The sequence below is a fragment of the Otolemur garnettii genome, unplaced genomic scaffold (genome assembly GCF_000181295.1).
Source record: "Otolemur garnettii isolate 467f Iridium unplaced genomic scaffold, OtoGar3 scaffold00179, whole genome shotgun sequence".
Taxonomy (NCBI): domain Eukaryota; kingdom Metazoa; phylum Chordata; class Mammalia; order Primates; family Galagidae; genus Otolemur; species Otolemur garnettii.
Genome location: NW_003852574.1, coordinates 2,611,542 through 2,626,996, shown reverse-complemented (window position 1 = coordinate 2,626,996; position 15,455 = coordinate 2,611,542). Strand labels below are relative to the sequence as shown.

The 15,455-nt window shown below is 53.3% G+C and overlaps 1 protein-coding gene across 1 annotated transcript in view; it reads right to left on the bottom strand.

Moving 5' to 3' along the window:
- Window positions 1-13,781, bottom strand: part of GNAI2 (G protein subunit alpha i2) — a 25,099-nt gene extending 11,318 nt beyond the window's left edge. Inside the window, exon 1 of the mRNA XM_003800610.2 lies at window positions 13,492-13,781. Within this exon, the coding sequence (XP_003800658.1) occupies window positions 13,492-13,609 (118 nt within the window). The 5' untranslated portion in view covers window positions 13,610-13,781. The remainder of the gene's footprint in view (window positions 1-13,491) is intronic.
- Window positions 13,782-15,455: the final 1,674 nt, after the last annotated feature.

Genomic DNA, 15,455 nt, shown 5'->3' with positions numbered 1-15,455 from the left:
GCCTTAGCCAGTTGAGCTATAGGCGCCGAGCCAGATTCTAAGAGTTAAGAGGACATTCTCTGCCTCTAGCAGGAGTACTTGAAGAATAGCCCAACTTGAAGATAAGCAAAACAAGGTGTATATATCCAGCAACTGTGATACAGGAGGGAAATAGTGAATGGTAGGACAAGGCATGGTGCTGGCCACCAGGCAGGAAGCAGAGGGTATCACCGGGATACAGTCATGGGCATGGTCCAGGAGCAGCTCCAGCAGAGAAGGGGGCCAGGAGCAGAGATGGGTGGAGCCACAGCACCTGGGTGGAATGTGTGGGGCAAAACCCCTGGCTCTCAGATAGCCCACAGGTTAGGTGCCTGGGAGGTGTGGGATAGCAGCCTCACTCTTTCACTCTGGCTGGACCCCTTTTGCATCGGAACCTAATGAACCTCCCCTGCCAGATAAGGTGGCATGTGGCCCAGAGTTTTGCTTGCACCATGATTGTAAATACCCGGCTTCTCCCAGTCAGCCTTGTGCCTTCCACACTTCCACTGACTCCAGATTGCTGCAAAGGAGCCAAGAGAAGGTGGCAAGAGCCAGCCCCTCCTGCTCACAGATAGCTCCATGAGGTGCTCCAAATCCAGCTGGGTTGGACCAGAAAGGCCTATTGAGGTTCCCTGGGGATAGCCTTGGCGTTCTCATTGGGCCATACCTCTTCGCACCAAGGAGGAAATCTCTGCAGCTCTTGCCCTGGGGTACAGCAGCAAGCCCACAGCAGGCAGGTAGTAATTGCTGTGATATGCTGGGCAATGGCAGTTGCTCTTCATCAGAACATCTGCTTCCACTCTGGGAGTGCTGAGCCCTGCTGGAGGAGGGAGCTGATGGGGGAAGGGATTCAGCACCATCTCACCTACGTGAACAAGGCCAACAAGGCCTCTGCAGCAAGACACAAGCCCACAGGTCCAATTGCTGCATGCTTACCCCAGGCCCCAACTTTTAAGTCACTGCTGTCTATTCATCTGGGACCTTCAAACTCCTAGATTAGGCTTTGACCTGCTGGGAAGCTGTCACATGCTGTTGTTCTCTCTGGCCTCGGGTTCCTTTGTGCAGAAACTGACAAGCCTCAAGAGGCCAACCAGCCTACCTCTCACTTTCAGATCCTCTGCAAGGGAAGGTCCAAACCTGCTAAAGCCCTGATGCCCATCCTGGTCCTTTTGGAGAGCTCCCAGAGCTTCTGCTCTCTTCCTTTCCTTTCTCTGGCACCTTGTCTGTGAACAATACCATTATCTCCTCCTGGGAGAGGGCTAAGGATTAAATGGAAAGCTCCTCTCATAATGTCTGGCACATGGTGAGTGTTCAGGTTAAAGCGGTCACTATTTTGCTACCCTTTGGAAGACTACAGATTCTCCCCAAACCTCTCTTCCTGAAGCCTGTGATGATCACGCTGTGCTGGTCACTGCAATGGCAACCTGCAGAGTGGACTGCTGTGGTCATCTCATCTGAAGGAGAGAGCCCCTGAAGGCTTCAGACAAAGAACAGTTGAGCAATGATCAGTGGCCAGCAGGCTGATTCTGAGCAATGGTGGGTCCCTGCTGAGACTTAGCGTAACCTGGGACAGGAGTCAGAGCCACTCTCTATGTTTATCACTTCCCTTTCACACAACCAGGCACTCCTACATAGCTGGGGCCTTCTTACTGACCAGGGGCCTCACCACTGACATTACTCACCAACTCCACACACTTAGAAAGCTGGGCAGGCTGGGTAAAAGCCTACCCTGCAGAGAGTTCCATGCTGGTGGGCTCCCTTGGAATACACTGGGAGAGCAGCCAGCTGACGTGGCAAGCCTGAGAGCAGAGATTCTCACAAGCACACGGCTGGGACCACAGGGTAGACTTGGGCAGCAGCCTAGGTCAAACCCACAGCTAGTACCAGGCAGGCACACATGGCCACAAACCCCTGGCCTACCCCAGTGACAGTGGGGAAGATGGGGGTGAGCCCTGGCAAGCCTACCCCAAAGACAGACTGGACACCACCTCCTACTCTCACCCCAGGAAAGTGCCACATCTCTAGCCCAGCCCAAGGTTCCCATGATCCCATACCCTTGCTTCACTTCCTCCCATTCTTCCTGTCCACCCCCATCCCCACTGCCACTGGGTCCCAGGCCTAGCCACCACCAGAGGGAGCGAAAGCCCAGCAGCCAGAGACACAGTGGAGGAAGTGGGGGCTGGGCAGGGCCCTGATCGTTGTGTAAGTAAAGCAGCCTAAACTAGGGATGACTGCAGCAGGTGCCCCACCCACTATCCCCTCCCAGGGAAGCCCCCAGCCAGCAGAGACTCCACACGTGGAAACAATGGGAATGGGAGGGAAAGGGAGCCGGCACAGCCAGACAAAGACACTTTAAGTCCCACCCCTGGCATCTCTTCTTTCCTCTAGGTCCTGCCCTTTGTCCCTGCACCCTCTCCAAGGAGGCTCAGCATAGGTCTGGCACTGAAAGCCAGGGACAAAGGACCTTGAATGAGCCTTGCAACACCCCTATCTGTGCATGTGGCCTAGTCTTATAGCAGATTCCACAAGAAACCCAACACTTCCCTCCTTGTAGACACTTGGGCTGCCTTAAGCAGCTTCCAGGGGTTCATTATGCCCATCAGTAAAACACTAACAACTGGGGCTTGGCTTGCTATTACCAAGTCAGAGATCTCTGTGCAAGGGAAAATGAGCCCTGGGGTTCTGCCCAGATGTGGGGAGGGTTTTCTAGGGCAGGGCTAAGTTTCCCTTAGTGAGGCCCTACCCAATGTACAGAGGGAAACTCACACCAGGTGAGGGAGGCCAGCCTGGGGTAAAGGAGGCTCTAAAACCTGTTTGTCATTGGCCTCTTAAGCCACAGGTCTCAGTCTCTGCAGGAGCCAAGAGATGCTGGACAAGACCCAAGTAACACAAAGAGCCAGGCCATTTGGTGAACCCCTACTCATGGAAGTATCTTCATTTCAGGAGTCCCTTGGTTGTTTTCAAGTCCCAAGGTTGTTTTCAAAGCCGAATAACCCCTACCTCTCTTCTGATTCATTGTGGTAGACCCTGAGCAAGGTGTCCAGAGCCTGGACCTCAGTGTCTCCATCTATGAAATGGACACCTCAAGGGAGTGTGCCAAGCCCAAGGCCTGCTCTGAGAAGCCTCCTTCTGATCCCACACTCACCCTAAACTGCCTTAGGGCCCAACCCAAGCCAGCAGCTGTCCATGTGTCCATAGGCCACAGACCATGCTAAGAACAATGACATCACAGGTCCTAGCACAAAAAAGGGGAGAGGACAGCTTGAGGTCACACAGTGAGAAAGGTGACAGATTGGGTCCTCTAGGGCCTAAAATTCTTGGTTGGCCATGAGGATGCATGGTCTCATGGCCCATAGAGACTTGGATGCTTCTGGATCTCTTAAGTCTCTCTCAGGCCCTCAGCTACCTGGCCTGATAACATAGAAGAGAGTCCCCAAGAACCTCCCAGGGAGAGGCCACAAAACTCAAATTCAAAGGCCATGGAGCAAGAGGAACAAGCCTCACGGGCCATCATGCAGTTATCAGCCCATACTTACCCACATTCACCTGCCACACAGTACCATACTCCCCATCCCCTGGCCCACTGAGCCGATGTTCACAGTGAAAGCCCTACAGGGACACTCTTCCCTTCCTCTCATCTGTATGACTCCCAGGTCCCCACCCTGTACTTCAACAGCTTCTGAGCTTTCCTCAGGGCTGGTCTCAGCCCGCCTCAGACTGGCGGTTGTGGGAGGAACAAGCATAACATTAGTGAAGAATGAAGTGCTCAGTTGCCAACTATGACATGGGCATCACTGTGAGAAGACACAGACCAGGAGGAAGGGTGGGAAACAGACACAGATGTGCATAGGATGAGGTCCCCTCATGACCACATGGCAGATTTCTGATTTTGAGCAGTATAGAGATTTATGTGAGGTCTTGGGTCCCATATTCCAGGGCAGATAGCTCCCTTTCAATATCTTAGGAAATGAAGTCCCCTGCGGCAGGGCTGCTAGGCATAAGCAGAACACACATATTCCCATATCATCTGCCTGTTGTCCTGGCTGATCAAGACTGATCAATTCCTGGCAGCTGGCAGATTTCAAGGGGCTGCGGTATTTGAGGGCAGGTGTTCAGTCACTACCTGGGTCATATCTTGGCATTTCTACTTTTTGTTCAAATTATATAATGTCTCAAAGCCTCAGTTTCTCTACTGGTAAAAAACAGTGTAATGCCAGTCCCAGCCTCATAGGATTAAATAAGACCATGAAGAGTCCAACTTCTAGGCTGGGGGCAGTGGCTCACGCCTATAATCCTAGCACTCTGGGAAGTTGAGGCAGGTAGATTGCTGGAGCTTACAAGTTTGAGAACAGCCTGAGCAAGAGAGATAACAATCTGCACTAAAAACAGAAAAACTAGGGCAGCACCTGTGGCTCAAGGAGTAGGGCGCTGGCCCCATATACTGGAGGTGGCGGGTTCAAACCCAGCCCCGGCCAAAAACTGCAAAAAAATAAAAAATAAAAAAAAAAATAGAAATAAAAACAGAAAAACTGAGGCAAAAGGATAGCTTGAGCCCGAGAGTTGGAGGATGCTATAAGCTATGATGACACCATGGCACTGTACCCAGGGCCACAGCTTAATATTTAAAAAAAAAAAAAAAAAAAAAGAGTCCAACTTCACACAATAATGAGGGTTCAATCAGAGGCAACTGCTGTTATCATCAGAGGGGAAACTGAGACCAAATGAAGGTGCCCCCAGGCCTAGTGGGCTGGGCCAAGGGCTCCTCTGTCCACCCCCAGGTAGGGGAAATCCAGAGTGAGCTAATCCTAGACTGCTGCTCCACTTCCAGGCATTCATCTGGGCCTGTGGCTGGCCTTCCGGCTTTGGAGGGCAATGGCCGTGCAAGAATCTAACAGCAGCTCTCTGCCTTCCTGCTAGCCCTCCTGCCAGCATCCCTCTCCCAGCCACCACTTCCTGTGGCCAAAGGAGTGGTCTGGAATCCTCAAAGGCACCACCTTTTCTGGAATCCTGGGCCCAGCAGTTCCTGGGGCAGGACAAGGAACAAAACTACCTGGACTGTCCCCAACCCAGTGACTGCCAGGAAGGCAGACCAAAGGAGTGCACGGGTCTATGCAGGTACTCACCTCCTAGACCCCCCAGTTGGGAAAGCCCTGTGGGGACGTCAGGCTTGCACCCCCACCCTAGCACAAAGTAGCCCTTTAGCTTCTTCCTCTTTTGGGCTCCTCCTCCCCCAGCTGCTTCCTCTTTTTCCTCCAGTGTGGATACCACTTCCCGGAGAGGCCCAGCCCTGCTAGGCAGACTTCATTGCTCCCTCCTTTCTGCTCCCTGCCTGGGACAAGATAAGAACTGTGGGTGCTGTCATCAACACCTCCTCTGCCTATAATCCTAGCGCTCTGGGAGGCTGAGACAGGTAGACTGCCTAAGCTCAGGAGTTTGAGACCAGCCTGAGCAAGAATGAGATCTCATCTCTAAAAATAGCCGGGTATGGGCAGTGCCTGTGGCTCAAAGGAGTAGGTTCCTGGCCCCATATAACGGAGGGGGCAGGTTCAAACCTGGCCCCGGCCAAAAACTGCAAAATAAAATAGCCGGGTGTGTGGCGGGTGCCTGTAGTCCCAACTACTGGGAGGCTGAGGCAAGAGGACCACTTGAGCCCAGGAGTTTTGCTTTTTTTTTTTTTTTTTTTGGCAGTTTTTGACCAGGGCTGGGTTTGAACCCACCACCTCCAGCATATGGGCTGGCGCGCTACTCCTTTGAGCCACAGACGCCACCCAAGCCCAGGAATTTGACGTTGCTATGAGTTATGACATCATGGCACTCTACCAAGGGCAACAAAGTAAGACTCTGTCTCAAAAAACAACCACCAAAAAAACACCTCCTGTGCATATCCTGGGGTTGTAGCAGCCTTGAAATCCCCCAAGCTTCAAGAACACCTTGTCCCCAGTGAGCCTTGGAAGATCCCATCTTTAGACCTAACCCTTACTGGCCTGGTACTACTAAGCCTTGTAAATACACACAGAAGGCCAATACTGAGGTCTAGCCCATCAAATGTCTGGTGAGATTTGGGAGACTACTCCTCCCCAACCACTAAGAGCAGCCAGAGCCCCAAGAAATACTATCAGGGTTAGGGTGTGGTTGTGGTTTAGTAAGAACAAGAGCTCCAGGCTAAAGGAGCTGGGCAGGGCAGAGGGGACCCCACGCTGTACCTGTAGCAGAGGGATAGGCTACCTGAGAGTATCAAGTACCAAGGCCACCATCCAAGGGCTCCTTACAGAGCATTTTTAGGCAGAGCCCATCAACTATAGCCTGGCCAGAACATGCTGAGCCCCTTCCCTGTCTTCACTGAATTCCTAACCTGGGACTTCCTGGCCCAAGATGTTGGGAAAGTGAGACAGCCGCCTGACTGGTGCCTTGCTCTCATATGTCCAGTCCTGCCTCCCTCAAAGCACAAAGGGTGTCAGGGTGGCAGCACTTGGGCTCTGGGTCAGACTTTCTTATCCTCTGACGGGGTTATGTTGTGGCAGGCAGACCCTGGTCCCTCAGTGGCTAGGAGCTTGGAGGAACAAAGCTTCCTCCATCCTGTCCTGCTAAGTGAATGGGTTGCTTTTAGAGACAGAGACTGAGAAGGAGACACAGCCAGGGTCTGAGATTAAGGGCAGGGTGTACAGGACCAGAGTGGCTGCTTGTGGCCCAAGCAGCTGCTATCCCAGATGCAGTGCTAGAGGCCTAGATCTGGGATCTGGACATGACCCACTCTCAGCACTACCTGCCAATACTTCCTAGGTAAATAAATGTTCACAGGCCTGGGACATCAATGATGCCATTCAGTGACCCCGCCTATCAGGACAGCCCAAGGGCCAACCCCTGTCAGGCTGCCAGTCTCAAAGGGGTCCTTGACCATGCCTAACCCCAATGTGGCAGTTTAGGCTCCACTTCAAATAGTGGGTGGATTGATGTCCCCTCATGGCTTCTGGCATGGTAGCCTGTGCCCCCCAGTTGGCTTCACTTGCACCTCCAGCCACAGCTCATTCCCTCTGTCCTTACTTCCTGTGCTGCCCTCTGTCAGGGTTTCCCACTCCTGCCTGCTTGGGATGCCCCCAGCTGAGCTCCAGGTGCCCTGATTCACCTCCTCTCTCAGCTCAAGGGCATCCCTCCAAGCACCTCATCTCATTCCTGCCCCAAAGGTTTGATTTCTTTTGTTGGCGGTGCTACTACTGGGTGATGGGCAGGGCGTGAGCCTAGAGAGACTGGTCAGAATGCAGGCAGAGGGAATCATTAATGGCGGGGACCCCCGCTTACTCCCTAGTGTGGGAGCTCCATCCCAGACTGCTCTGGCAGACAAAGCCTTGCCCAGCCTGGGGGAGGGGTGGGAAGAAGAAACTCTGAGGCGCAAGCCATCCCGCCCCCTCATTCAAGTGCTAATGAGCTCCAGCCGGGAAGGAAAGGAGCAGGCTGTAGGAGAATGTCAGGGCTGGAGGCCTGCCTGGGTACCAGCCCACCTGACACCCAGGGCCCTGCCACAACCCCAACTCCAGGCCCAGAGTTTGGGCCTTAGGGTCCCAGGACAGTCTGTCACTTCAGCTGGCACCAACTACCTGCATGCCTTGGTTTCCCTACTTGTTGTGAGCAACTGCCTGAGAGCAGGAGATGAGTTTCCCCAGGGCCTTCATGCTAGGACTAGGACCAGGCAGCCTCTAGGGTAGGAGACCTCTTCCCACCAAACTCTCAGCTCTGCAAGAGTCAACAGAGTCTCTCACCCATTTCCATATCTCTGGGTTTTGGTGCACTGTCCCCACAATACTTGTGGGTACAGTCAGACATCCCTATTTCCAGGTTATAGGTGGAGAGCATAACTCCTACCAGGGGTTTCTCAGCCAATGCCCTTGGTGGAGCAGGGCTTCTACCTCAGGTCTGTGTGACCTCAGACACGTGTTCCAGGGAGAGTGAGCCTCCTTCTCCAGGCCAGGAAACACCCACCCAAGGCCTTGGAATCTAGGCCAGGTCTTCTGCTTCAGTGCTCTTGCTAAGTAGATCCCTCTGACCACCAGTGCCTGGCCCTGGCAAATGGTGTTCATTTTTCAGGGCTGGCCAGAGGACCCCTCCTCCACAAAGCACCCCCCACCCCCCGCACTAGAATCTAACTACTACCAAGCCAGTCAGGATCCCAGGCTAATAACCCTTCCCATCTATCTTCAGCTAGACCAGGTGCCAAGTAGCTCCCCCAGGATTATACCCATCCCTCTCCCTGGGAGCTACACCTTGTCCATGAATGTGTTTACTTTTATTTTATTTAATTAATTAATTTATTTATTGGGGGACAGAGCCTCAAGCTATCACCCTGGGTTAAGTGCCCTGGTGTCACAGCTCACAGCAACCTCAAACTCTTGGGCTTAAGCTATTCTCTTGCCTCAGCCTCCCAAGTAGCTGGGACTACAGGCACCCGCCACAACACTTGGCTATTTTTTGGTTGTAGTTAGTCGTCACTGTATGGCAAGCCAGAGACAGATTCGAACATGCCAGCTCTGGTGTATGTTGTTGGCACCTTAGCCACTTAAGCTACAGGTGACACCCTGTTTTTATTTTTTAATCTTTTTTGAGACTGAGTCTCAAGCTGTCACCCTGGGTAGAGGACTATGGTATCACAGCTCACAGCAACCTCCAACTCTTAGGCTTAAGCAATTCTCTTGCCTTGGCCTCCCAAGTAGCTGGGACTACAGGCGCCTGCCACAATGCCCGGCTATTTGTTGGTTGTAGTTGTCATTGTTGTTTGGCAGGCCTGGGCTGGATTGGAACTTGCCAGCTCCGGTGTATGTGGCTGGCACCCTAGCTGCTGAGCTACAGGCAAGCCATGAATGTGTTTAATAGCTTCATTTTTGTCCATACACACTTCCTAGGCACCTATAGCATGCCAGCTCTTTGCTAGAGGCACAGGACAAGGACACAAAACTCCCTTCTTTTGGTATACTTGAGCCCTTACTATACCTAGTCTCCATACCAGCCAGGCCCAGAATTTCTGCAGCATTGCTCTGCTGCCCCTGGTGTGGGGCAGCCCCAGTCCCTGACAGCCAGACCAACCAGCTCAGGTTCTGTTATAGCTATTAGAATGTCAGAGACAGCAAAAGTGCCCAAACAGCCTGAGTTGGAAATAAAAATACAAAGCTACTCTCTCATATGAACAATTGGAGTCGCTACTATGTCCCTGTGACAGGCTGCAGGCTGGTCAGTAGGAGTTCCCCACAAGCTGGGGTAAGGGTGGACTGCAAGGTGCCTGCCTAGCCTGTGATAGAGCTAGGAGGAAACAGCCAGAAGAACTTTTCTCAGTGTCCCCTCAGCCCTTGTCATTGGCCCTGAACTGGGCCCCTTCACCTACCCATGGCACACCAAATTGCAGCTCACTGACCTCCCATCTTACTCCTGCATCTACCCATCCCCCAAACTTCTCAGAGGATTCCTCATTCAACAAACAGATGAGAAATACTCAATAGATGCCAGGCTCCGTGCTGGGCACAGAAATGAGAGGACACAGCCCTGCCCCTGCAGTCTCAAGGGAGAGCAGCAGGGCTGCTTTGAAGGGGAAAGCAGCAGCACTAAAAGCCAGAGATGTTTTACCAGTCCCAGTGAAGGGCTGTCAAGGAAGGATTCTGGGAGGTGATCCCTGAATAAAGTTGGGTTTTTTTGTTTGTTTGTTTTTTTGAGACAGAGTCTCACTTGGTCACCCTCGGCAGAGTGCCTTGGTGTCACAGCTCACAGCAACCTCTTGGGCTCAAGTGATTCTCTTGCCTCAGCTGCCCAACCTAAATAAAGTTTTAAAGAACAATCAAGGCTGGGCACAGTGGCTCACGCCTGTAATCCTAGCACTCTGGGAGGCCAATGAGGGTGGACTGCTTAGCTCACAAGTTTAAGACCAGCCTGAGCAAAAGTGAGACCCCATCTCTACTAAAAATAGAAAAACTGGGCGGCACCTGTGGCTCAAAAGGGTAGGGTGCTGGTCCCATATGCTGGAGGTGGAGGGTTCCTACCCAGCCCCAGCCAAAAAAAAAAAAAAATAAATAAAAAGAAAAGAAAAACTGAGGCAAGAGGATGACTTGAGCCCAAGAGTTGGAGATTGCTGTGAGCTATGATGATGCCATGGTACTCTACCCAGGGCAACAGCTGGAGACTGTCTCAAAATGAAAAAATAAATAAAGAACAATCAAGTAGGTGGCACTCATTGCTCAGTAGGTAGGGTGCCAGCCACATACACTGAGGCTGGTGGGTTTGACCTCGCCTGGGCCAGCTAAAACAACAATGACAACTGCATGTCACTCTAGGCAATAGCTTGAGACTCTGTCTCAAAACAAATAAACAACAACAACAAAAAAATGAGCTCAGCACCTGTGGCTCAAGCTGCTAAGGCACCAGCCACATACACCTGAGCTAGCAGGTTCGAATCCAGCCTGGGCCTGCCAAACAACAATGATAACTACAACCAAAAAATAGCCAGGCATTGTGGCAGGTGCCTGTACTCCCAGCTACTTGAGAGGCAAAGGCAGGAGAACTGCCTTAGCCCAGGAGTTGGAGGTTGCTGTGAGCTATGATGCCACAGCACTCTACCCTGAGTGACCGCTTGAGGCTCTGCCTAAAAAAAAACAAACAAAAAACCCAAACAATCAAGTAAAGAACAGATATAAAGTCCCAGGGGCAGAAGACTGCTGTATTTATATTCTTAAAGACTTCCTGGAGCCAACGCAGACACTGTCTTTCCTTTTTCTGTGAGGCTTTCCACGTAAGCTCATCTCAAATCAGAGACTCCAACACATACACACATCCTGGCTTCCTTTCCTCGAAGTGCCTAGGCCAAGACCCCAAATCCCACCTAGGACTAGCTGGTTAGTCAAGTTGAAATGGGTAGGGATAGGGAATATCCTTGAAGTAGGACTGGTATCAGCTCTTCTGCCTCCACTGCCAGCTGCTGGGAAAAACTCTCTGCTCTGGTGACAGTGACTGTGCTACCCTGCTGGCAGGGCTACCTAGGACTGGAGGGAACCAGTGGCAGGCGGGGCAGCAGGCGTGGTTCTGGCTGGGAGGAAAGGCTGGCAATTGCCCAGGCTAACTCCCGTTGCCCTGACTGAGTCTCCCGCTACATGGGACAGGCGCCCAGAACTCTGAACCTGCCACAGCTGGACTCTCATTGCTCCCTTATACCTGGATGGGGAAGAGACTGCTCAAACTAGGATCCCTCCCCAGGCAGCCATGGGAGATTGAGTCCTTTAATGTCAGGCAGAACCCTGACTCAGTCCTGTCTCAGCCCTTTCCAGGGTCTCAGCCCCCAACCTGCATCCCCAACAAGAATCTCCATGAGATTCTAGTTCTACGCATCCTGAGCCCAGACACTCCTTTGGCCCAAACCCAGGAAACCCATTTCAGAGAAAGCAAAGTCCAGAGAGGCAGGACACTGGAGTGGACTCCCTTGGCTAGAAAGTGCTGAGCCACACCCTGCAGCCCTGGCTATGTCAGCCCAGTGGGAAGGGCTGCCAGGTCCCACCTGGTCTGGCCCAAGAGCTGAGCTGAGCTCCAAGGGACAAGCGTGGTGGGAGGGAGGACACTTCTGGAGTTGGGGCACAGAACTGGCCAGGAGCCCTGTGTCCCTACCCCTATATTCCAGTGTCACATTTTCCACCTTCACAATAACTGCAATGAGCCTGGGGAAAGGCTGGCTACAGGCTCCTTGCCGGGCCATGGGAGGCAGTGGTACCGGAAGTGCCCTCCCCAGGCCCAGCGGGCAGCAACAGCGACAAGCATTCTGCCGCGTCGACACCCACTCACCGCCACTGCCGCACTCGCAGCAGAGACAGGAAGAGGCAAGCGCCCAACGCAAAGCAGCCCAGGAGGCTGGGCCGCCGCCCCTTCCCGCCCCTTCTCTTCCTCCCCGCGGCAGCAGCAGAGCGGATGCCATTTTGAAACCTCCGGGGCTGTGCCCCCAAGGCTGGGCCTGCAGGAACAGTCAACAGACAGGCCAATAATGGACATAGTGCTGTTCCTCTGCCACAGGCTCAGCAGGAAAAGCCTGGCTTTTCACAGCCTGGGGGTTCCAAGGCAGTTCTGGGGCTGAGGGGCCACACCCCCCAGACACTATCCAACCTATAAGGCTGCTGCAAGAGCCTCACTTCCCAACCCTGAAACCCCCCAAATCAAAATCAGGCTTTCTCTGGGCATCACCCCTGCTCCGAGTGGGAGGCTAAATAGGGACAACTACCAGGCCCACTATCTTTGCTCAGATGCTCCCAGGCACTCTGGCCCATCCCCAGCAACCCCTCAGCCCCCCATATAGCCAATACATCACCACCCCTCATAAGGCCCCAAGATGCAACAAGACCTCAGGGGCCATATCCCAGGCCTTTTAGCCTGGAAGGGGTGTAGGAAGCCTGGCACCTATCATTAGATCTCGGCCGCGGGGCAGCATATATGTGGGACAGCAATATGTCGGCTGTCTTACCACTTCCACTTCCCCCCACCCCTCCAGCAGCCACCATCTTCCCTGGCCTTGGAGGCAGCAACAACCCCAACTCCTCCACACTCCGTCCTATTTCCCACACCAGCCTTCAAAACTGGGAAACAACTGGTAAACGTACAGCCAAGTGGAATCTCCATGAGAAACTTGAGGCCTAGCCCTCTCCCACAGTATAAGTCCAGCCCTTTGGGGGTCTGGCTAATGCGGCCTATGCCCTCTCCAGCCCCTGGGCCCCTCTTCCAAGCCTGGTGCAGGAGGGGTGGAGGAATCTTAGGGAAGGCCAAAGGGTGAGAGAGGTCTTAAGGGAGGAGAAGCAGAGGGTTTGGGGAGTGATACCTGCAAAGAGGGATCTGGGTTAGAAGTAGGGAGCAGGGGTCTCTGAAAGGGTTCCAGGTAGGGAGAGGGCTTAGGAGCAGTTTCCCACTTGAGAGGTCCCTTGAGTCAGAGTGCACAGGTGGGGGATACAGCCTGGGAAGTAGGGATGGGGCACAGAAATGTTAGGAGGGACTAGCTGGGGGCCTGGCATGGGCCTCAGGGGATGCTCATGCCCAATAGGATCAGAAGGAACAGGTGGGGGAAACGAGTGGAGCCTGATAGTGGGGACCAAGTGAGGTTTGGGGGGTTTAGATAAACTCTAAGGAAGGATAGAAGAACAAAGTAGGGGCTTTGAAGTTCTGTAGGCTTGGTTAGCAAAGGTGGATGGTCAAGCAGCCTCTGGGCACCTAGTATTAGGGCACTGTTGACTGGATTTGAGACTTTGGGGTTTGGGATGCAGTGGGGATCTGATCTGCACTTTGGGCTAGACCAAAGGTTTAGTTTCCAACACTTATTTGGGGGTCTTGTACAGGCTGGCACTAGGGGTTCAGGCCTAGGTTTTGGGGATACAGGCTGGGTCTGGGAGTTTGAAGCCCTTGTCTAGGAGTTAAAGTCCTTGTCTGGGGATTGGAGCCGGGAATCAAGGGTCCCAGAACAGAGTGTGGCCTCACCCAACAACAGCAACTTCACCTCCCTCGCTGCCTTCTCGCCATCCTCCCGCAGATTCTTATCAATCATCTTAGAGCGCTCGGCTGCCGCCTTGTCCTCGGCGCTCACGGTGCAGCCCATCCCGCCGTCCGCCGGCCCGGCCGCCGCCCGGCGCCCACACGGCCCACGGCCCGGCTCGGCCCCGCCCGACCCACTCCGCTCCCGCCGGCCGGCCCTCAGCGGGCAGCTCTCCGGTCGGCAGTTCCGAGCGTCTGCGGGAGGCGCCTTCCCGGCCGCCGCGCACCGACGGCGGGGCGGGGCGGGGGTGGGGCCGGGGCAAGAGGAGCTGAGGACTGGACTGGGGCGGGCCTGGAGGCAGGGCCCGAGAAGATTCTGGGCTGGTGATTGGCTCGAGGTGGAGCTAAGGGACCCAGTAGGCGCCTCCCAGGCCTAGGCCTGTGCAAGAGGGGGGGCCCAAGCTGAGCGAAAGTGGTGGGGGTGGAGCCAAACCCAGGCCTCAGGCTCTGGCCCGCAGCTGGCGCCGCCAAGCTCGTGTAGACTGCGGAGCGCCTGGAACTCCGCTACGGGACCATGGGGCTGACGGATCTCTTGACCCAAGGGTGAAGATCCGGTGCCCTCGCTGAATCAGCTCTTAGCGTTTCTGCGTGTTAGGAGAGTAGCGTGGAGAAGGCGTGTCCTCGTCACTTGTTAAAAGTTAATGAACCCAATAAACTTTTTGGAATCTACAGAACCTGGGAGCCTTTCCGGACCGCGGTTTTCTCAGTCTTAACGAGGTTTGTGCCCCTCTCTCTAGGTTGTAGCTAACCAAAATAATAAAAATACTACTACTAATAACAATATGAAGTTGATTGCCGCCTCTACACCTTTGCCCTGCTGTCTCCCTCTCAGCTGGGTGCCTTATCTAGTCATCCAAGGCTTATCCATCCTTCCCTGATCTGCTGGGAGGCATTTCTCCTGCAAGGCAGCCATCCTCGACTCCAACCCGGGACCAGGCAACCAGGACCCAAGGGAGAGAAGGAGAGTGGATCAAAGGGAGGGAAGGGAGAAAGAGAAAGTAAGTTGTTACCACTGGACTCTGGAAACAAAAGTGGTCATGATCTTACAAGCTGTCCTTTCCATGGCCTGTCCACCTATGCAGATAGCCATAATCCCATGTCTCACCCTTCTGTATGCTGTCCCTACTGGGCAGTGGCTACAACCCTATGGTTGGGCAAAGGTGCAGCAGAGGTGGCAGTGTTTCTATCTGAACTAATTTCAAATCTTTCTAATTCTGTTTTCCAGGAGAAGCCTACAGCTGCAACCTTGAATGGACATTTGAAGGGTCTGCCAAAGACTACCCAGGAAAGTGTTATATGTGGCCATGATCCTACTGGCGTGACCCTAACACAGGGAAGGTGCCTGAATCTAGGCAGGGAGCTTGCCACAAATGCTTGGCCATCCACAGGCCCCTGTTTAGCACTGACCTACCTCCTTACTACCCTAGCAAACACCTTGTTCCAGCTCCTAATCCTTAGACTGTCTGTTCTCCCTGGTGTATCTGTATATCCCTGAAAGCATCCCATGTAAGTCATTGGCCTTTTGGTCCTCCAGTGATTCCTCCAGCACTCCCTCTTGCCTGGAGCCAAAGTTTACCCAGGCCCTGCTATAGATATACAGTGAACACAATGAAAATACATAATGCCCACCAGGGACAGAGAGAGATATGCTCTATGCATCCACACACAGGCCCAGCCTCCAACATACCCCAAACCCACAGAACACTATAAGAATGAGTGCAACCTGGGAGGGGGGAGGGGAATGGGTAGAGGGAGGGGGATTTGAGGGTTCACTTCTGTGGTTTATCTTACAAGGGTACAAGTGAATCTTTCTATGAGTAGAATATAAACATGAATGTTTTAACACAATAACTAAGAAAATGACATGAAGGCTATGTTAACCAGTTTGATGGAAGTGTTTCGGCTTGTGT